The following is a 22,058-nucleotide window of genomic DNA, read 5'->3' as shown; positions in this document are numbered from 1 at the left end:
TAAATCATAATTCATGTAACACTGTAATAATAACCGGCTGCTCTCTATCGTATTGATATTCTTGATCCAAAATACACAAATCCTCGCTATAATGACCATAAGTTATGATCGTGCTTCTGAACCTCAAGTAAAATAGTAGAAAACGTCCTCTGTATTGTTTTTTGTAGGGCGTTAAACACCTAAATAAGACAAGGATTTCAGCTCTCGTCTTTAAACATTTCTAACTTCTAGTAATTTTCTTTCAACGCTCTCTATACTTCCCATTGAGCGGAGGCGAGCCTTTTACAGCCTGTATTCAGCCCTTGGGAGCCTTTGCCGGCAGTAAGAACCTTTTCTATCTCATTTCCCGGCCTGGAGCACCGCCTCCGCCGAGCCTCAGGCCCCGGCGATGCCCTCATAAAAGCTATTTAACTTTGCTCCGAGTCGTTTTTGGTTGAATATTTTTTATGCTGACTTGGAAATGAGATTGTTCCCCATTTTTTGTGTTTGTATCTAGAAGGAGAGTTTCCAGTGGCAATGACGGGGCTTTGAGAGGAGGGGGGAGCGGAGAGGAGGAGAGAGAAAACGAGAAAACAGAGTAAAAGGAAAACGGAGAGTATAATGCATGTGGAGGTGAAGGGAACCGGCGGATAGGGAACAGGGAAGGAAGGGGCCGATAAAGATGCCGTTTCTGTGAGCTTCGGAGGAGGAGGAAGGGAGAAGGAGAAAGGAGAAGAAGAAAAGGAAAGGAAAGGAATGGAAGGAGAGGGGAGGTTATAACTCAAACAGAAAATTATGTATCTTCCAAAGTCAAACAGTTTCATAGTGCTAAAAACAAAAGGTGAGGCAAACTTGCTTAATAATATACGAAGAAGCAAAAAAATGAATAGTTGGTTTTACTCAATAGGAAGCAAAACATTGCCTCCTTACTTCTCCGAACACATAAGCTGCATTAGATTTATACGGAAAATGTAAATTGAAGGTGCTAATATCATGAAGAGAGAGAGAGAGAGAGAGAGAGAGAGAGAGAGAGAGAGAGAGAGAGAGAGAGAGAGAGAGAGAGAGAGAGAGAGAGAGAGAGAGAGAGAGAGAGAGAGAGAGAGAGAGAGAGAGAGAGAGAGAGAGAGAGAGAGAGAGATAGCAACGCATTTTCCTGACACACACTTTCCAGAAATAAGGAGAAAAAACTGGTAAGGAGAAATGAGAAATAAAAGAACCCCAGTAAAATAAACATAAGGGAGGGGCAGAAAAGGTCAGAAAGGACACAGGGCATAGAGAATGAGAGGACAGAGGGGACAGAGGACAGAAGGGACGTTGTTAAAGAGGAAGAACAAAGAGAACAACGGCCACCAGAGATATGCCCGAGGGACGATATGGAGGACAGACGCGCTATTACAAAGGGAAAGACGGCACCAAAAGAAATAGAGGACAAGCCTGACGGGATAAAGGAAAGAGGAAACAGAGAAGTGAAAGGAAGGACAATGGGATGACGGGACTGACGGGGACACGAAAAATAGACAATAGAGGATAGAGATAAAAAAAAAGAGAAGAGGAGGAAAGAAAAAAAGAATGCTTAGAGAAGAGGAAACAAGAATTTGGATAGGATAAGACAATTGCCTGGAACCCAAAACAAATATGGACAATCAAGGAGACATACAGGAGATAGAAGAGGGACATCAGAGAAAAACTATAGAGAGAGGAGACGGTCATTAAGAAAACATAGAATTAAGAGGGGAGGGAAAGAGAATATAGATAGGATCCTTCCCTGACGCCGCTAAGAAAGATATGGAAAAGCAACAGAAAGGAGACAGAGAGGAAAAAACGGAGAGGAGAGGAAGGTAGCGAATATGGGTACGATAAGATCATTTTCTGACGCCGCAAACTAAGATATGGACGAGCAAGGTGAGAGAAAGGAGAAGAGGAAGAAAGTGACAGAGGGGAGGGATGAAAGAGAAGGAGAAGGACGAAGGAGAAGGACGAAGGACATGTGTTTGAGATAGACAAGAGACCATCTGTTTTATGTATGTTATGGTTCCATCCACCGCCGGTTGACATAAAAAAGAGGCAATTTGGGAAGCATTTGATGGACTCGCAGTGTGTTGTCGGTATCCAAAAGACTAACTATTTACTCAGAACTCCAAAAGGTACGTTGTTATTAGTTTTCTCATTCTCATCACAAAAAAGTAAAATAAAATAAAGAGTTGAGCATCATTATCAACTGAGTATCACGAAGTTTCTTTTGTGAACTGTTAATCATGGAGAGTATAGAGCCACAAAAGTATCTGACTTTATATAGAAAAATACAAAAAAAGGGAAAAAAAGTATAATGCTGTATTCAAGGTAATATAAAAAAGTGCTCATCCTCTGCAATACTTCCAGAGCTTTGAACCTTTATAATTAATTACGATGAATATGCATACTACTTACATTTTCAACAACAATACATGCATTTTGAACCCAACGCTATTCATCATGCAGAAGGTGAAAAAAAATAATGTATAATTCTTTAGTACCCAACCATTTTGATGCTGATGATAATGGTAGTGCCGTGAAAATAACTCGCTTGAACACTACGAGCCAATAAGGTGAAGTGCCATATTTAACCCGGTAGCTGCGGGGAACATGTACCTTAAAGGCCCCTCTAAGCGAATTAATGAGAAAAATCATCACTCACGCAAACCATTTCATAATATATCGTACCAATGCATTTGTGATCAGTTTATGCATCATCTATTTGGGGGGTTTATATCATGGTAAAAATTTGGCCCATCGCTGCAGGTACACGGTAAAGCCACAAATTTGGCCCATCGCTGCAGGTACACGGTAAAGCCACAAATTTGGCCCATCGCTGCAGGTACACGGTAAAGCCACAAATATGGCCCGTCGCTGCAGGTACACGGTAAAGCCACAAATTTGACCCGTCGCTGCAGGTACACGGTAAAGCCACAAATTTGGCCCGTCGCTGCAGGTACACGGTAAAGCCACAAATTTGGCCCATCGCTGCAGGTACACGGTAAAGCCACAAATTTGGCCCATCGCTGCAGGTACACGGTAAAGCCACAAATTTGGCCCATCGCTGCAGGTACACGGTAAAGCCACAAATTTGGCCCATCGCTGCGGGTACACGGTAAAGCCACAAATTTGGCCCATCGATGCGGGTACACGGTAAAGCCACAAATTTGGCCCATCGTTGCGGGTACACGGTAAAGCCACAAATTTGGCCCATCGATGCGGGTACACGGTAAAGCCACAAATCTGGCCCATCGATGCGGATACACGGTAAAGCCACAAATTTGTCCCGTCGCTGTTACCGGGTTAAGTGACATAGAGGTGCAAAAATAATGAACAACTTTTTAATATACAACCATTTAATGATGATGATGATGATGATAATGATTCCGTGACAATGAATCCTTTGAACACATTATGAACCAGCGAATATAAGTGACAAATGCAGAGAAGATAATATGAAAAGAAGAAAACAACAACAATGAATAACTCGAGAATGACAGTACTACGAAGATATGAACACCACCACCACCACCATCACCACTACCACCACCACCACAGAATTTGAAAGACAAGAAAAGAACACAATAAACAACTTGACAATGAGAGCGTAACTACGAAATCAACACCAACTAATAATACAACCATCATCACCACCACTTCCACCTTCACCATCACAACAACACCAACAAAAAAAAACCTAGCAATACAAAATTCGAAAATATCAACACAAATATAGACATCAGCTCCAACCACTGACCCTCCCTCCTACCACCACCCAACCACCAGCCCCCCCATCGCCCCCCCCCCACACACACCAACAACAACAGGAGGGAGGAAGGAAGTGGTCAGGTGCTGCGGGTGACGAATCGCAGCTCGCGGGGCCGAAGGAGCAAAAGAAAAATAAACTCGGCCACCCATCGACCAGGGAGCCATTAAGAACCCTGGAGGCAAATGGAAAACGTGGGTACAATGGGAGAATGAGAGAGGAGGAGGAGGAGGAAGAGGAGGAGGAGGAGGAGGAGGAGGAGGAGGAGGAGGAGGAGGAAGGGGTTGAGGAAGAAGATGAGGCAAATGTGATACGGAGTGAAGAAAAGTAGTGGTATTATTATTATTAGTAGTTGTAGAAGTAGTAGTAGTAGTAGTTGTAGCAGTAGCAGTAGTAGCAGCAGTAGTAGTAGTAGTAGTAGTAGTAGTAATAAGAATGACAATAATAATAAAGAAATAGGAATAATAAGAATAAGAAGGCGAAAACATAGAAGAAAAAAGAAGAAAAATGAAAATAACAACAATAAGAAGAATGAGAATAACAACGATAAGAAGAAGAATGAGAATAATAATAATAAGAAGAATAAAAATATACAGATTAACAATAGTAGTGAACATCAAACTCTTACCCACTTCTCCCCATCATCACCACCATCACCAGGAGCAGGAGCAAGAGAGCAGCTGTCACGGAGGAGGGGAGACCAATGTATTCCCACCGTTGGCGTGACGTGATAAACGACGCCAGACACTCGGATCAACAAAGAAGGGGCGGGGAATGAAAATGGGAGGAAATTACGAGCTCAAGAACTCTCAAAATTTCTCCCATAAACAGTAAGAGATTCATCCGCTTCGCCACGGCTGGACACTTATAAGGAATGACTTAGAGGACGAGGGATGGAAGGAAGGAAAGAAGGAAGGAAGGAAGGCAGGAAGGAAGGAAGGAAGGACGGCAGGAAGAAGGAAGGAAGGCAGGAAGAAGGAAGGAAGGCAGGAAGAAGGAAGGAAGGAAGGAAGGAGGAAGGAAGGAAGGACGGGACGGAACTGGCAAAGAAGAAGCTACGGAACTGCAAAATGGTCGACGTCATGGAGGAAGAAGATGACGAAGAAGAAGAAGAAAAAAGATGAAGAAGAACAAGAAAATAAAGAGCAAGAACAAAAAGATATCAGAAGAAAAAAAAAGCGAAGACGAAGACGTAGAAGAAGAAAAAGAACAAGAACAAGAATTACAACAAGAAAGACAGGAACAAGAAGAAGCAGAAGCCGAAAAGGAAAAAAAAGCCGAAGGAGGACCAGCGGGACAGAAGGCAAAAAAAAGGTGGACACATCATACTTTTTCCCCTGCCTTTCCCGGACGAGGACCAGAAGGTGGAGGAGTAGAGGCAACGCCACAACGATGATGGATGAGAGTGGCCACATAACCTAGACCTCCCCCCCCCCCACCACCACCCCCACACACACACTTCCTCTCTTTCTCGCCGTCCATCCCACCATCCCTCCGTCCCTCCTTCCCTTCCTCTCAGTCAGACAGCCAGACACGATTTGTCTCTCTACGCATTGAACGGCTTCTCCCATTCCCGTCAGTGGTGGTTTCTTATTCCTGCTTGTCCTCTAGATGCTCGATACGGCTTTATCAGGAGGGAAAATATGTGTTCCTTCCTCTTCTTGTCCTGTCCCCCTGCTCTCCATTTTCCTCTCTCCTCTTTCTTTCCTTCTTTTTTTTCCTTCTTTACTTTCCCCTTTTATTCCTTGTAGGTGTCCACTAATTTCCTCTCATTCTTCGTTTCCTTTACATTTCTTTTCCTTGACGTTTTTTTGTTAAGCTCAGAGAGGAAAGGTCACCAGAAACGATAAATAATGTGTTCTTTGCTCTCCTTTCCTTCCCGTTTTCAGTTATCTCGTTTTGAGTTCTTGCCCTTGGTCTTATATAAGATTAATTTCCTGGTTTCCTAAAATGCGTTTTTTCTAAGTTATTTTTTTCCATTTATCTGTTCAATTCTGAGGAAAGATCATCAGAAACGATAAATAATGTGTTCTTTATTCTTCTTTCTGTTTTCTTTGCTTTTTCTCTCCCCTTTAAACTTTCCTTTCTTTGATTTCATATTTCACTCATTTCCTGGTTCTTTATTTACTTTTTTTTTTCCCGCGCATAAGAAGATAAACCGTAAATTTAAGACGCTGCATCAGAAACGATAAATAATGTGTTCTTTACCCTTCTCTCTATTTTCTTTGTCTTTTCTTCTCTTTAAACTTTTTTTTCTTTGGTTTCACATATCACTCATTTCCTGGTTCTTTATTTACTTTTTTCCCGCGCATAATAAGATAAAACCGTAAATATAAGACACTGCATCAGAAACGATAAATAAATAAACTCTTCTGTCTGTTTTCTCTGTCTTTTCTCCTCTTTAAACTTTCCTTTCTTTGGTCTCACATATCACTCATTTCCTGGTTCTTTATTTACTAGTTTTTTTTTCCCCTGCATAAAAAGATAAACCATAAGACACTGCATCAGAAACGATAAATGATGTGTTCTTTACTCTACTGTCTATTTTCTTTGTCTTTTCTTCTCTTTAAACTTTCTTTTCTTTGGTTTCACATATCACTCATTTCCTGGTTATTTATTTACTTGTTTTTTTTCCCTGCATAAAAAGATAAACCATAAGACATTCCATCAGAAACCAGACTCCACTTCACCTTTTTCTCCTCTTGACTCCAAAAAGCGATCAAAATACCTCACCTGTGATCTTCTGACCTTTCCAGCACCTGTCAATTCTCTTCGCGCACTCTTCTTAAACATTCATCGCCAACCTTTTCCTCTTGTTCCAGCAGTACGATCGCAGAGACCATTTCAAACACAATTCTCAAAGCCTTTTAACCTGTTCTTTACATGTCCACCGTCATTGCCTTTAAAACTGCTTACAGGCAAAAAATTCCTCTTCTCGATCCCAAACTTTCATCATTATGCGATTTTTGGGGCGCTGAAACCCTCATAAAACGCGTTATATCTCTTCTTGTTAACGTTCTGCCCATGGCCGCTCGCTTACCCTAACAGCCCCCTTACCCATTCCCTCTTGTACCCTTCTGCTTCCCTTCCTTACCCTCTAAAAGTACCACAAGCGTTACTTCCCTTATTAAAAACATTCTCGACATCACCACTCGCTTACCCTATCATCCCTTTCCTTACCCATTCCTTCTTACACCCATCTGCTTCCCTTCTTTACCCCCTAGACGTACTACAAGCGCTACTTCTCTCATTTAAAACATTCTCGACCTCACCACTCGCTTACCTCAACTCTCTCCCTTCATCCATTCCCTCTTACACCTATCTGCTTCCCTTCTTTACCCCCTAGACGTACTACAAGCGCTACGTCTCTTTTAAAATATTCTCGACATCATCGCTCCTTTGCTCTAACTTCCTCCCTTTAACCATTCCCTCTTACACCCATTTGCTCCCTTTCCTTACCCCCTAAACGTACCACAAGCCTCCAAAACGCCTGTGAGCTCGGCCAAGGCAAACACAGCATCAGTATCCGAGAACCGCTTGCCAATATGTTAAAGCAGACGGGGACATGCTTCAGAGGGGACGAGAACACTTGATACACTGGAGATCTCGGCGTTATTGCAGCTTCGTCTCGTTGGAGGATTCGGTGTAGCCTTGTCTCTTCGGCGCTTAAGAATTGTTCTACCGATGATGATGAAAAGAAATTGAATGATGATGATAAAGTAGTTTTTGTCGTTTGTATATTCATCCTTATTTTCAACTTGATTTGTTTTACGGATTGATATAAAAAGGCTATTATTCCGTTTACTCTTTCTCTTTTTCTCTTTCTATATCTCTATCTTTCTATTCTTCTATCTTTTTATCTTTATTTTCACCTCTTTTTCACTTGTCTTCGCTTCTGTTAATAATAAATAGACAAAGAATCATCAATTTCGAGGCGTCTTTTTCTTAATATCTTGTCTCGACTTACTGATAATTCGTTTTAGTCAATAGTCACTTAATATTCGAACACACAATACCAAGAGAAGAAAAAATAAAATAAAAATCATATCAATCATTAGTCTCAGAACTCAGAAATCTCCGAGGCACCGAGACACAATAGGAGGAGAAATAGAAACGGCATTTTTATCCACGCCGGCAAAGGTTAAGCATCAAACATTCATTAAGTCACCTGGACGGATAGAGTCAGACAAGTTTTCAGAGTCTGCAGGTCGGCGGGTCGATGCAGAGGTCGGAGGTCACGGGTCAGAGGTTAAGCCTTTGCTGCGTGTTAAATGTCAAGGCTTGGATTTCAACTCGAGCTGGCAACACTTTCTCCGGCAACACTTTCTTCATTACCTGCTTAGTGATTAACCTTTGTCGTCTTGTTTGTTTTGGGTTAGTTAGATTGCGGGTGAGGAAGAACACGCACACACACACAAACACACACACACACACACACAAACAAACACACAAACAAACACACACACACAAACAAACACACACACACACACACACACACACACACACACACACACACACACACACACACACACACACACACACACACACACACACACACACACACACACACACACACACACACACACACACACACACACACACACACACACACACACACACACACACACACACACACACACACACACACACACACACACACACACACACACACACACACACACACACACACACACACACACACACACACACACACACACACACACACACACACACACACACTCTCTCTCTCTCTCTCTCTCTCTCTCTCTCTCTCTCTCTCTCTCTCTCTCTCTCTCTCTCTCTCTCTCTCTCTCTCTCTCTCTCTCTCTCTCTCTCTCTCTCTCTCTCTCTCTCTCGTTTATACTATATCGCCCCCCCCCCCCCCCCTTCGCCTTGTCGCCCCCTGTCCAATACATGTTCGCCCTATTGGAATTATAACTACCGCCTCGTACGCGACAAAGTGCCCCTTGTATAGCAGCGTACAATATGAACAGTTTAATACATATGGGTTCCGCTGCGACTAAATGACATCGCCCGACAACTTGCTGCCGTCCGGAGTCAACTAATGAAGACGAATAATTCCCTCTCGTCTCCTCTTTGTCCGTGCGCTGAAATGTCAACGCGCTAAAGAATTCCAAAATGATTAAAAGGCTGAGTGAAATGACAGATATATCAGTAATAAAGAATGCATGAAATCAAGTGAAAGAGGAAAGAAAAATGAAACACGGTAAAGGATTCCGCGATGATTTAATGGATAAGTGAAATGACAAATATATCTGTTCTAAATACTCTTAAAATCACGGAAAATAGCAAAGAGATGACTATTGAAATAAAACATAAATAATAAATAATGTTGAATACCACTATGATTTACAGGTTAAAAGAAAAGACTAATAAATCAGCTGTAGAGAGATTCATCAAAGCACAGAGTAAAACAAAGTAAAAAAAAAAATCCCTGATGAATGTATTGAAATTTTACATAATGCTACAGCGAGAAAATAAAATAATCGGCGTTGACTTTGAGTATAATGCGCAGGTTAATGAAGAGCGAAATGTTCATCAAATGTGTGTGTGTGTGTGTGTGTGTGTGTGTGTGTGTGTGTGTGTTTACTATTACGACTGATCACTAGGCTCATGAAACTGCCACTATGGAAATACCTACAACAACCTCTATATACCAAAGCCTTGTCAAACTATCAATAGGCTTATGAAACTACCCACCATGGATATACCTACAACATCCTCTGCATACCAAAGTCTTGTCAAACCATCAATAGGCTCATGAAACTGCCCCTCATTGAAATACCTACAACAACATCTACCAAAGCCTTGTCAAACTATCAATAGGTTCATGAAACTGATGGATGTGGACGTGAAAGGCGCTGCTAGTTAAAATAATAGCAACCTTTTTTTTTCAGACTGTGACCCAAATCAGAAAAAAAAGAACTAGATACTGCAGCAGGAGCGTGGAGGGGCGTGTCCGCCCAACAATACGGAGGGAAAACAGTGGAGACTGGAGTGGCCCTCTCGCTCCCACACTCACCCACTCGCTCGCTCGCTCAGTCACTCTCGCCCTCGTCCTCCGCCCCCTCGTGACCCTATCTCCAACGCCCTCCACTCTATATTTCTCTATCCCTTCGTCCCTCCCTCGATTCTGCTCTCTTTCCTCTCCATCAATTTCTTTTTCTTCTCCACGCGAAAAAATATCAAGCTCGCTGCCGTGTTCCTATTCAGTCCCTTGTCAGGTATATCCTACATGTATGCAGGCACGATACATACGATTCATACATTCGTGCATGCATACAAAGACAGGTCTATACATATATTCACACAGTCAAATATTCATGCATTTAAGGACACACACACACACACACACACACACACACACACACACACACACACACACACACAAACACACACACAAACACACAAAAACACACAAACACACACATTTTTATATGCATACAGCCATTCACTATTTGTATACGTCAAAATATACTTCAGTGCACCTGACCGTGAAATATACAGAACACACACACACACACACACACACACACACACACACACACACACACACACACACACACACACACAAGGCCCATCGCCCAGGTATTTCACGTCGAGGAGTCTGATTGGCAGGACGTGACAAAATAATGAAAGCCAATGAGAAAATTATAGGCAGCCGCATGAGCAGATTAGACCGCTGTCACGTGGGAGGCGGGAACCCGTGCGTCGACGAGTGTTGGTCATTATTAATCATTACCGTCAGACTAATAGATAAAGTGATGTTAACAAGCTGCATAGTAGGTTATTAAAACTTTTAGATAGATCATCCCAATATGCGAGATTATGAGCTATTATCCGAACAAATTACATTCCTTATTAAAAGTTAAAATGGTGTATGATTATCGCTGTTGGTATTACTTTTAGCAGCAACAGCATAATTAGAATTTGTAAAAGCATTTCATAACAGTGGCAGCGGTAGTTTTATCATATCTTTCTTTCTACACACGACCCACTGACCAAAATGAGCAAGGAACATTCCACTTCACACACCAAACAAAACCATAACATTAGCATTAGTAGTAGAAGTAGCAATGATAGTGGGAGTAAAGAGAGGTCGAGGAAACATTAGTATATAGTAGCAGTCTTATCTCACCGTGGCAGTGACAGTCTAATATCTCCTTTATGTTCTCACACATAATCAACTGAAGTAAAGCAGGAGGAAACAATCTACTACCTGCACCAGACTTAACTATACCATTACCATTAGTAGTTGAAATATTAATGGCAGTGGATGTAGAGAGTGGGCGAAAAGACCGTGGGAGTTGCAATCTGACCTTCTTTACGTTGAAACACATAACGGAAGCACTGCAAGAGGAAACAATCTACCACCTACACAGACACCACTAGCACAATATTAGTAAACATAAACAACCATCAGGGAAGAAACGTTGTGGAAACAGAGGCAGAGGGAGTCATTTAGCTTCCCTTACGTTTCCTCGCAGAGCCCACCGAAGTGATGCAACAGGAAACAGCAACCCACCCACACGAGACAGTACCACCGCATGTCTTCCTTCCCACGTCCTCCTCCTTCGCCCTACGCCTCCCCGGGTCGTCTGTGGTGTCCGTAGGATTGGGTGCGGTGGCGTGGAATGTACGGCGCGTGCAGAATTCCAATAAGGGCGACGTGGCGGGTAATATAGTGCGAGCACCTCACTACGCGGGGATGAGGCGGCGACGGGATGAGGCGGCGACGAAGTTCAGAGTTAGCATCTTGCGCCTCCGCCTCGCCTTCTCCTGCTACTATTGCTGGTACTGTATCTCTTTTCTCTCTCTTGATCTCTGCCGCTGTGTGTTATTGGTGTTGAATGTGTTTTCTAGTCCTCATGTTCTTCTTCCTCTTCCTCCTCTTTTGTTCCTTTTTTTTCTTCTTGTTCTTGCTCTTGCCTTTTCTTCTTCTTTCCTTTGTTGTTTGTTCTTCGTGTTCTTGTTCAGGTTTTGTTTCTTCTAGTTTTTTTACCTTTTTTCTTCGTTTTCTTCTTCCTCTTCCTCCTTGTTCTCTTCCTCTCTTCCTCTCTTCCTCTCTTCCTCTCTTCCTCTCTTCCTCTCTCCCTCTCTCTCTCTTTATATATAGTCATGAGGCGGGTGTTTGGACATACTGACGCGCCCTTTCCTTTCTCTCCCTCTTTAAATTGACGGAGGGAACGTTTCAAGGTCACCTCTCCTCCCTTCCCCTCGATCCCCTCCCTGTCTCGCCCCTCGACACAGTTCCTTACAGCCCTCACAGCCCCTCACCATAGCCCTCTACAGCCCTCACAGCCCCTCACCATAGCCCTCTACACTTACAGCCCCTCAACATAGGACCCTACAGCCCTCACAGCCCCTCACCATAGCCCTCTACAGCCCTTACAGCCCCTCAACATAGGACTCTACAGCCCTCACAGCCCCTCACCACAGCCCTCTACAGCCCTCACAGCCCCTCAACATAGGACTCTACAGCCCTCACAGCCCCTCACCACAGCCCTTACAGCCCCTCAACAAAGGACCCTACAGCCCTCACAGCCCCTCAACAAAGGACCCTACAGCCCTCACAGCCCCTCACCAGAGCCCTCTACAGCCCTCACAGCCCCTCAACATAGGACTCTACAGCCCTCACAGCCCCTCACCACAGCCCCTCAACATAGGACCCTACAGCCCTCACAGCCCCTCAACAAAGGACCCTACAGCCCTCACAGCCCCTCACCAGAGCCCTCTACAGCCCTCACAGCCCCTCAACATAGGACTCTACAGCCCTCACAGCCCCTCACCACAGCCCCTCAACATAGGACCCTACAGCCCTCACAGCCCCTCACCATAGCCCTCTACAGCCCTTACAGCCCCTCAACATAGGACTCTACAGCCCTCACAGCCCCTCACCACAGCCCTCACAGCCCCTCAACATAGGACTCTACATCCCTCACAGCCCCTCACTACAGCCCCCTACAGCCCTTACAGCCCCTCAAGAAAGGACCTTACAGCCCTCACAGCCCCTCAAGAAAGGACCCTACAGCCCTTACAGCCCCTCAAGAAAGGACCCTACAGCCCTTACAGCCCCTCAACAAAGGACCCTACAGCCCTCACAGCCCCTCACCACAGCCCTCTACAGCCCTCACAGCCCCTCACCACAGCCCTCTACAGATCTCACAGCCCCTCAACAAAGGACCCTACAGCCCTCACAGCCCCTCACCACAGCCCTCTACAGCCCTCACAGCCCCTCACCACAGCCCTCTACAGCCCTCACAGCCCCTCACCACAGCCCTCTACAGCCCTCACAGCCCCTCACCACAGCACTCTACAGAACTCACAGCCCCTCACCACAGCCCTCTACAGATCTCACAGCCCCTCACCACAGCCCTCTACAGATCTCACAGCCCCTCACCACAGCCCTCTACAGATCTCACAGCCCCTCAACAAAGGACCCTACAGCCCTCACAGCCCCTCACCACAGCCCTCTACAGCCCTCACAGCCCCTCAAGAAAGGACCCTACAGCCCCCACAGCCCCTCAACAAAGGACCCTACAGCCCTCACAGCCCCTCACCACAGCCCTCTACAACCCTCACAGCCCCTCAAGAAAGGACCCTACAGCCCTCACAGCCCCTCACCACAGCCCTCTACAGATCTCACAGCCCCTCAACAAAGGACCCTACAGCCCTCACAGCCCCTCACCACAGCCCTCTACAGCCCTCACAGCCCCTCACCACAGCCCTCTACAGCCCTCACAGCCCCTCAACAAAGGACCCTACAGCCCTCACAGCCCCTCAACAAAGGACCCTACAGCCCTCACAGCCCCTCACCACAGCCCTCTACAGCCCTCACAGCCCCACACCAACGGACCCTACAGCCCTCACAGCCCCTCACCACAGCCCACTACAGCCCTCACAGCCCCTCAACAAAGGACCCTACAGCCCTCACAGCCCCTCAACAAAGGACCCTACAGCCCTCACAGCCCCTCAACAAAGGACCCTACAGCCCTCACAGCCCCTCAACATAGGACCCTACAGCCCTCACAGCCCCTCAACATAGGACCCTACAGCCCTCACAGCCCCACCACAGAGGACCCTACCGCCCTCACAGCCCCTCAACATAGGACCCTACAGCCCTCACAGCCCCTCAACATAGGACCCTACAGCCCTCACAGCCCCTCAACATAGGACCCTACAGCCCTCACAGCCCCTCAACATAGGACCCTACAGCCCTCACAGCCCCTCAACATAAGACCCTACAGCCTCACAGCCCCTCAACATAAGACCCTACAGCCCTCACAGCCCCTCAACATAAGACCCTACAGCCGTCACAGCCCCTCAACATAGGACCCTACAGCCCTCACAGCCCCTCACCACAGCCCTCTACAGCCCTCACAGCCCCTCAACATAAGACCCTACAGCCCTCACAGCCCCTCACCACAGCCCTCTACAGCCCTCACAGCCCCTCAACAAAGGACCCTACAGCCCTCACAGCCCCTCACCACAGCCCTCTACAGCCCTCACAGCCCCTCAACCTAAGACCCTACAGCCCTCACAGCCCCTCACCACAGCCCTCTACAGCCCTCACAGCCCCTCAACATAAGACCCTACAGCCCTCACAGCCCCTCACCACAACCCTCTACAGCCCTCACAGCCCCTCAACATAAGACCCTACAGCCCTCACAGCCCCTCAACATAAGACCCTACAGCCCTCACAGCCCCTCACCACAGCCCTCTACAGCCCTCACAGCCCCTCAACATAAGACCCTACAGCCCTCACAGCCCCTCAACACACGACTCTACAGCCCTCACAGCCCCTCAACATAAGACCCTACAGCCCTCACAGCCCCTCAACATAAGACCCTACAGCCCTCACAGCCCCTCACCACCCCTCTAGCCTCACAGCTCCTCAACATACGACACTACAGCCCTCACAGCCCCTCACCACAGCCCTCTACAGCCCTCACAGCCCCTCAACATAAGACCCTACAGCCCTCACAGCTCCTCAACACACCCCACTACAGCCCTCACAGCTCCTCACCACAGCCCTCTACAGCCCTCACAGCCCCTCAACATAAGACCCTACAGCCCTCACAGCTCCTCACCACAGCCCTCTACAGCCCTCACAGCCCCTCACCAAAAGCCCCTACAGCCCTCACAGCCCCTCAACATAAGACCCTACAGCCCTCACAGCCCCTCACCACAGCCCTCTACAGCCCTCACAGCCCCTCACCACAGCCCTCTACAGCCCTCACAGCCCCTCAACATAAGACCCTACAGCCCTCACAGCCCCTCACCACAGCCCTCTCCAGCCCTCACAGCCCTCACCACAGCCCTCTACAGCCCTCACCACAGCCCTCAGCCCCCTCACCACAGCCCCCACAGCCCTTACAGCCCCTCACCACAGCCCTCTACAGCCCTCACAGCCCCTCACCACAGCCCTCACAGCCCTCACAGCCCTCACCACAGCCCCCACAGCCCTCACAGCCTCTACAGCCCTCACAGCCCCTCACCACAGCCCTCTACAGCCCTCTCACAGCCCCTCACCACAGCCCTCTACAGCCCCTCACAGCCCTCACCACAGCCCTCTACAGCCTCACAGCCCCTCACCACAGCCCTCTACAGCCCCTCACCACAGCCCCCCACAGCCCTCACAGCCCTCACCACAGCCCCCCACAGCCCCCACAGCCCTCACAGCCCCTCACCAGAGGACTCTACAGCCCTCACAGCCCCTCACCACAGCCCTCTACAGCCCTCACAGCCCCTCACCACAGCCCTCTACAGCCCTCACAGCTCCTCACCACAGCCCTCTACAGCCCTCACAGCCCCTCACCACAGCCCTCTACAGCCCTCACAGCCCCTCACCACAGCCATCTACAGCCCCCACAGCCCTCACCACAGCCCCTCACAGCTCCTCACCACAGCCCCCACAGCCCTCACAGCCCCTCACCACAGCCTCTACAGCCCTCACAGCCCCTCACCACAGCCTCTACAGCCCTCACAGCCCCTCACCACAGCCCACTACAGCCCTCACAGCCCCTCACCACAGCCCCACAGCCCCTCACCACAGCCCCCACAGCCCCCACAGCCCTCTACAGCCCTCACAGCCCTCACCACAGCCCCCACAGCCCTCACAGCCCTCACCACAGCCCCCACAGCCCTCACAGCCCCTCACCACAGCCCTCTACAGCCCTCACAGCCCCTCACCACAGCCCTCTACAGCCCTCACAGCCCCTCACCACAGCCCTCTACAGCCCTCACAGCCCCTCACCACAGCCCTCTACAGCCCTCACAGCCCCTCACCACAGCCCTCTACAGCCCTCACAGCCCCTCACCACAGCCCTCTACAGCCCTCACAGCCCCTCACCACAGCCCTCTACAGCCCTCACAGCTCCTCACCACAGCCCTCTACAGCCCCTCACCACAGCCCCCACAGCCCTCACAGCCCCTCACCACAGCCCTCTACAGCCCTCACAGCCCCTCAACATAAGACCCTACAGCCCTCACAGCCCCTCACCACAGCCCTCTACAGCCCTCACAGCCCCTCAACATAGGACCCTACAGCCCTCACAGCCCCTCAACATAGGACCCTACAGCCCTCACAGCCCCTCACCACAGCCCTCTACAGCCCTCACAGCCCCTCAACATAAGACCCTACAGCCCTCACAGCCCCTCAACATAAGACCCTACAGCCCTCACAGCCCCTCACCACAGCCCTCTACAGCCCTCACAGCCCCTCAACATAGGACCCTACAGCCCTCACAGCCCCTCACCACAGCCCTCTACAGCCCTCACAGCCCCTCAACATAGGACCCTACAGCCCTCACAGCCCCTCACCACAGCCTTCACAGCCCCTCAACATAGGACCCTACAGCCCTCACAGCCCCTCACCACAGCCCTCTACAGCCCTCACAGCCCCTCAACATAGGACCCTACAGCCCTCACAGCCCCTCAACATAGGACCCTACAGCCCTCACAGCCCCTCAACATAGGACCCTACAGCCCTCACAGCCCCTCAACATAGGACCCTACAGCCCTCACAGCCCCTCACCACAGCCCTCTACAGCCCTCACAGCCCCTCAACATAGGACCCTACAGCCCTCACAGCCCCTCACCACAGCCCTCTACAGCCCTCACAGCCCCTCACCACAGCCCTCTACAGCCCTCACAGCCCCTCAACAAAGGACCCTACAGCCCTCACAGACCATCAACAAAGGACCCTACAGCCCTCACAGCCCCTCAACATAGGACCCTACAGCCCTCACAGCCCCTCACCACAGCCCTCTACAGCCCTCACAGCCCCTCAACATAAGACCCTACAGCCCTCACAGCCCCTCACCACAGCCCTCTACAGCCCTTACAGCCCACCAACATAGGACCCTACAGCCCTCACAGCCCTTCACCACAGCCCTCTACAGCCCTTACAGCCCACCAACATAGGACCCTACAGCCCTCACAGCCCCTCACCACAGCCCTCTACAGCCCTTACAGCCCACCAACATAGGACCCTACAGCCCTCACAGCCCTTCACCACAGCCCTCTACAGCCCATACAGCCCCTCAACATAGGACCCTACAGCCCTCACAGCCCCTCAACATAGGACCCTACAGCCCTCACAGCCCTTCACCACAGCCCTCTACAGCCCATACAGCCCCTCAACATAGGACCCTACAGCCGTCACAGCCCCCAACCACAGCCCTCACAGCCCTCCATACCCTGGCACCCCTCATCACAGCCCTCACAGCCCTCCATACCCCTAGCAGCCCCTCATCACAGCCCTCACAGCCCTCCATACCCTGGCACCCCTCATCACAGCCCTCACAGCCCTCCATACCCTAGCACCCCTCATCACAGCCCTCACAACCCTCCATACTCTAGCACCCCTCATCACAGCCCTCACAGCCCCTTTTATATGCCGGGGCTGCTGTGAAACACGGCCCCACATTATAATAACAAATTAGCAACACTTTCGTCCGTGACCCTTTTAATACGATAGTAAATTTAAAACACGCGGAGGAACACGATAACAAGATGGATCGTGCAAAGTAATTCATATCGAAGGAAATTAATTTTTACTCGATCGGTAGCAATATCAGTGGAACGACGCGAGGCTTTTATCCCATCTCACGTTTTTCGATATTAGTTTTAAGCCGTGATCGCAAAAAAAAAAAAGAAAAAAAAAAAGCTCCCAATAATAAAATTCCCTGATAAAATTAAGCGACACTGACGGAGAGATTTAATTACCTAGTTAATGCACCTGTCACGTCGTTTCCAGAGCCTTAATCACATGAGGCCTAATGATTATATATGACGCTTCACTCGTCGACCTCGGAAACAATTAAACCAACGCTTCGTAAACTAATACTCCACCCATGACTCAACGCACCTTCTCATCGCCTAATTAAACCTATGAACACAGGCAGCGTGACACAAGGATGGCTAACTATGTGTCTGAGATTTACCGATCACTCTACTCCTTCCAATAGGCGACTTGAACCTCTAAAGAACAAGAAGAGTGACACATGGAGTACTAACTATGTCTTTGTGGGTCATACTTTGTAAAGGCTTAGAGATTGCGAGAGCTACGTTCGCCTCCAATGCCGAAGGTTCAGGATAGAAAATGATAAGTATCTCAGGAAGTGGGAAGGCAAACACTTGCTAACTTAACCTTAGGTCTATTAAATAACAAGTTAATAACACTGACATAACTCCTCCAACACGTACAGTAATCTAACCGTCTAGCATCCTCTCCACTCTCAATGATACTACCTAAATAGTAATCACATTACAGGCAGCTAAGAAAAGAGCACGAATAAACACGGGAGAGGAATGATAGAGAAGGTTAGACTTACCTGGTGCGGAGTCGTATACACAGAAGTCAATCAGGACAACCGAGGATACTGTGCACACAATCACCACAAAGGTGTACGAACATCAACAATGAACTTCCCCAAACACGTAACAGTGATATAACCGTCTATTAAACCTCACCATAGTAGTTCAAGTATAGCAACAACACAGCCTTTAGGCCAACACTGTGGGGAGGTTAAATAGAACGAGGTTAAAGATCACCTGGTGTGGGGTCGTGACAGTAGCACAGATGTAACGTAGCACAGCTCAAGACGAGACCAGAGGCGGCAGGATAAGAGTTCCGTCCCCTCTCCATACAGCGGCTTGAACAGGCAGAGAGAGAATCACTTCAGCCCACGAAAGTGATGTCTTCTAAATGAGGACCTCAGCGGAGTGGAGTAGATGTATGTTGCCGGCAGAAGGCTGGAGGTCACTGCGGATATTAACAGACGGAGATCAGTCAACACCACTGATTCTCCTCGCGGGCTCGAAGCGTGCATTGGCAACTCACGTGAAGCATCACGCGTGGATAAGTGGTATAGCTACGGTGGCGTGATGTTCCTGCGCACACAGAAACACACACACACACACACACACACACACACACAGTTATGTGAGGGTTGCCGGCGGCCCTTACATACTTCCTCTTTTAACATCAATAGAAGGTGATTTTCAACGTTAATATTTCACCAATGACTTCCTACACCTTTCTATAGGCGATTTGAACCTCTAAAGAACAAGAAGAGTGACACAAGGAGTACTAAATGTCTTTGTGGGTCATGCTTCCCCTTTTAGCATCAATATAACCTGACTTCAACAGTTAAGCTTTCATCTATGACCTCCTACACATTCCTATGAACCTCTTAAGAACAGGCAGCGTGACACAAGGGGTACTAACTATGTCTTCGTGGGTCATATTTTCTCTTTTAACATCAATAGAACCTGATTTCAACGTTAATATTTCATCTATGACTTCCTACACCTTCCTATAGGCTATTTGAACCTCTGAAGACAGGCAGCGTGACACAAGGGGTACTTACTGCGTCTTCGAGAGTCAATACTTCCTCATTTAACATCAATATAACATGATTTTGGACATTAATATTTCACCTATGACTTCTTACACCTTCCTATAATCGATTTGGACCACTAAAAAAACGGGTAACGTGACAAGTTAAGGTAACAATGTCTTCCAAAGTCAATACTTCCTCTCCTCAAATATTATATAACCTGATTTTCAACATTAATATTTCACCAATGAGTCTACACCTTCCTATAGGCGATTTGAACCTTTGAAGAACAGGCTGCGTGACACAAGGTAAAGTAACTATGTTTTCGAGTCAATATTTCCTCTCCCAACATCAATATAATCTGACTTTGGCCGTTAATATTAGTGGCATCATTTGCATAATCAGATTCTGGCCCTAATGTAAGCAAATGAGCTCCCAGGCCACACCTCAGACTGATATATGTTGATAAGGCGGACACGAGACGCTGAGGGCAAGGAGGGAGAGGGAGGGAGGAGAGGATGAGGCGAGAGAGGAAGGATGATGAGAGAGAGGTGTTGGGCAAGGTTGCAAAAAAGGAGGCTAGGAAAAAGGTAAAGAAGGAAAATACATAGAAAAAAGAGGTATATAGATAGAATAAAGAATGAAGGCAGGGGGAGGGAGGAAGGGAAAGATGAATGAGGCGAGAGAGGTGGTGGGCATGGATGCAAAAAAGGAAGGCGAGAAAAAGGTAAAGGGGACTATGAGAAGCAGGAAAATTAGATACAGGAAGGGAGACGAGGAAAAAGGTAGAGGAGTTGAGAAGGGGAATGCATAGAAAAATAGAAACATGAATATCGAATTGAGAAAGGGGAGGCGAGGAAAGTAGAGAGGACGTTGATATATTACCTATGAGAAGCAGGAAAATTAGATACAGGAAGGGAGACGAGGAAAAAGGTAGAGGAGCTGAGAAGGGAAATGCATAAACAAAAGAAGCATGAATATCGAATTGAGAAAGGGGAGACGAGAAAGATAGAGGACGTTGCGAATGGAAATGCGTAGGTAAAAGGCATAAACATGAAATATAATAAAATGAGGAATAAAATAAAGGACAAGGTGAGAAGGAAAAAAAAATACAATGATAAATTACAGAAGAGGAAGGCCAAGAAAAAGGTAGAGCAGATGGGAGGAAGGAAAATATATAGGGAAAAAATGAGGGATATAGGTTAAACAAGGAAAAGATGAAGACAGGCAGGAAGGGGACCAGCATGATTGAGTGATAGAGAGAGAGAGAGGGAGCGAGGAACCGGCTAGGGAGGATAGGGGAGGATTTGATTAGTTCATAAAGGAGAGGGAGACAGAGGAGAAGCATGATTGGTTGCTACAGGGAGGAGGACAGAGGCAAGAGGAGGAGGAGGAGGAGGAGGAGGAGGTCGACGGCAGGCTGGTTACGATGGCGACACATTACTAGCATAGAGAAGCAATGGAGTGAAGCAGGGAAGGGATAGGAGATCATTCCCTTGGCTGATATACACAGAGATATGATGGGATGCTGCGAGAGGAGAAGGAGGAGGAGGAGGAGGAGGATGCAGATGGTGGGATGTCAAAGGGTGATGGAGAGTGACAATGAGAAGCAGAGGAACAGGTGGAGGGAAATGAGGCAAAGGGAGGTGAGGTGGAGCAAGGAGGAGAGGGAAGGAGAAGCACTAATTGGGGGTGGATGTCGGTAGGGTGAAGCAAAGGAACAGGAGAAAAAAGAGGCAGGTGAGGTGAGCAAAGAAGAAAGGAAGTGAAAAGGAGAAAAGGAACAGGAGAAAAGGAGTGAGGCAGTTAAGGTGAGGTTGACTAAGGTAGCAAGGGAAAAAGAAGTAGTGGTTGGTGATGGCAGAAAGGAGATGGAAGGGATAAGCAAAGGAACAGGAGGAAAGGAAGTAAGGCAAGTGAGATTAGGTGGAGAGAGATGGAGAGGGAGGCAGAAGTAATGTTGGAGGGACGAAGGTGGAAGGGCTAAGCAAAGGAACAGATGGGAAGTAAGTGAGGCAGGTGAAGTTAGGTGGAGGGAGAGGGATAGAGAGGGAGGCAGAAGTAGTTTTGGAGGAAAAGAGTGACAGAGATGGAAGGGTTAAGCAAAGGAATAGATGGAAAGGGAATGATGCAGGTGAGGTTAGGTGAAAAGAGGAAGGGAGAGAGTCAGAAGTAGTGAGTTAGCCAAATAAACAGGTGGGGAGTAAGTCAGGCAGGTGAGGTTAGGTGAGCAAGGTAATGATCGGTGGAAGCACACACGAGGGAGGAGGTGGGGCAAGAGTACTTAACTTCGTAAGCTTAATGAAAGTCGTCCAATTACAGCGGAGAGGTAATTAACATAAGCACCGCCCTCGCCAGTACGTAATGAGGAGGTCTGGGTCTGGGTCTGGGGGGGCAGGGCAGGGCTACGTACGAACAGTAATTAAGGCGTCCGT

General features: G+C 47.9%; 1 protein-coding gene across 1 annotated transcript in view; it reads left to right on the top strand.

Annotated features, from left to right (window-relative positions):
- The window catches only part of LOC127000176 (DNA-directed RNA polymerase II subunit RPB1-like), a 39,426-nt gene extending 21,824 nt beyond the window's left edge, over window positions 1–17,602 (top strand). Inside the window, exons 2-7 of the mRNA XM_050863568.1 lie at window positions 12,628–12,872; window positions 15,190–15,258; window positions 15,303–15,482; window positions 15,834–15,920; window positions 17,127–17,244; window positions 17,364–17,602. Of these exons, the coding sequence (XP_050719525.1) occupies window positions 12,628–12,872; window positions 15,190–15,258; window positions 15,303–15,482; window positions 15,834–15,920; window positions 17,127–17,244; window positions 17,364–17,602 (938 nt within the window). The remainder of the gene's footprint in view (window positions 1–12,627; window positions 12,873–15,189; window positions 15,259–15,302; window positions 15,483–15,833; window positions 15,921–17,126; window positions 17,245–17,363) is intronic.
- Window positions 17,603–22,058: the final 4,456 nt, after the last annotated feature.

Source organism: Eriocheir sinensis, chromosome 18, assembly GCF_024679095.1.
Source record: "Eriocheir sinensis breed Jianghai 21 chromosome 18, ASM2467909v1, whole genome shotgun sequence".
Taxonomy (NCBI): domain Eukaryota; kingdom Metazoa; phylum Arthropoda; class Malacostraca; order Decapoda; family Varunidae; genus Eriocheir; species Eriocheir sinensis.
This window is presented reverse-complemented; position numbering and strand designations above follow the sequence as displayed.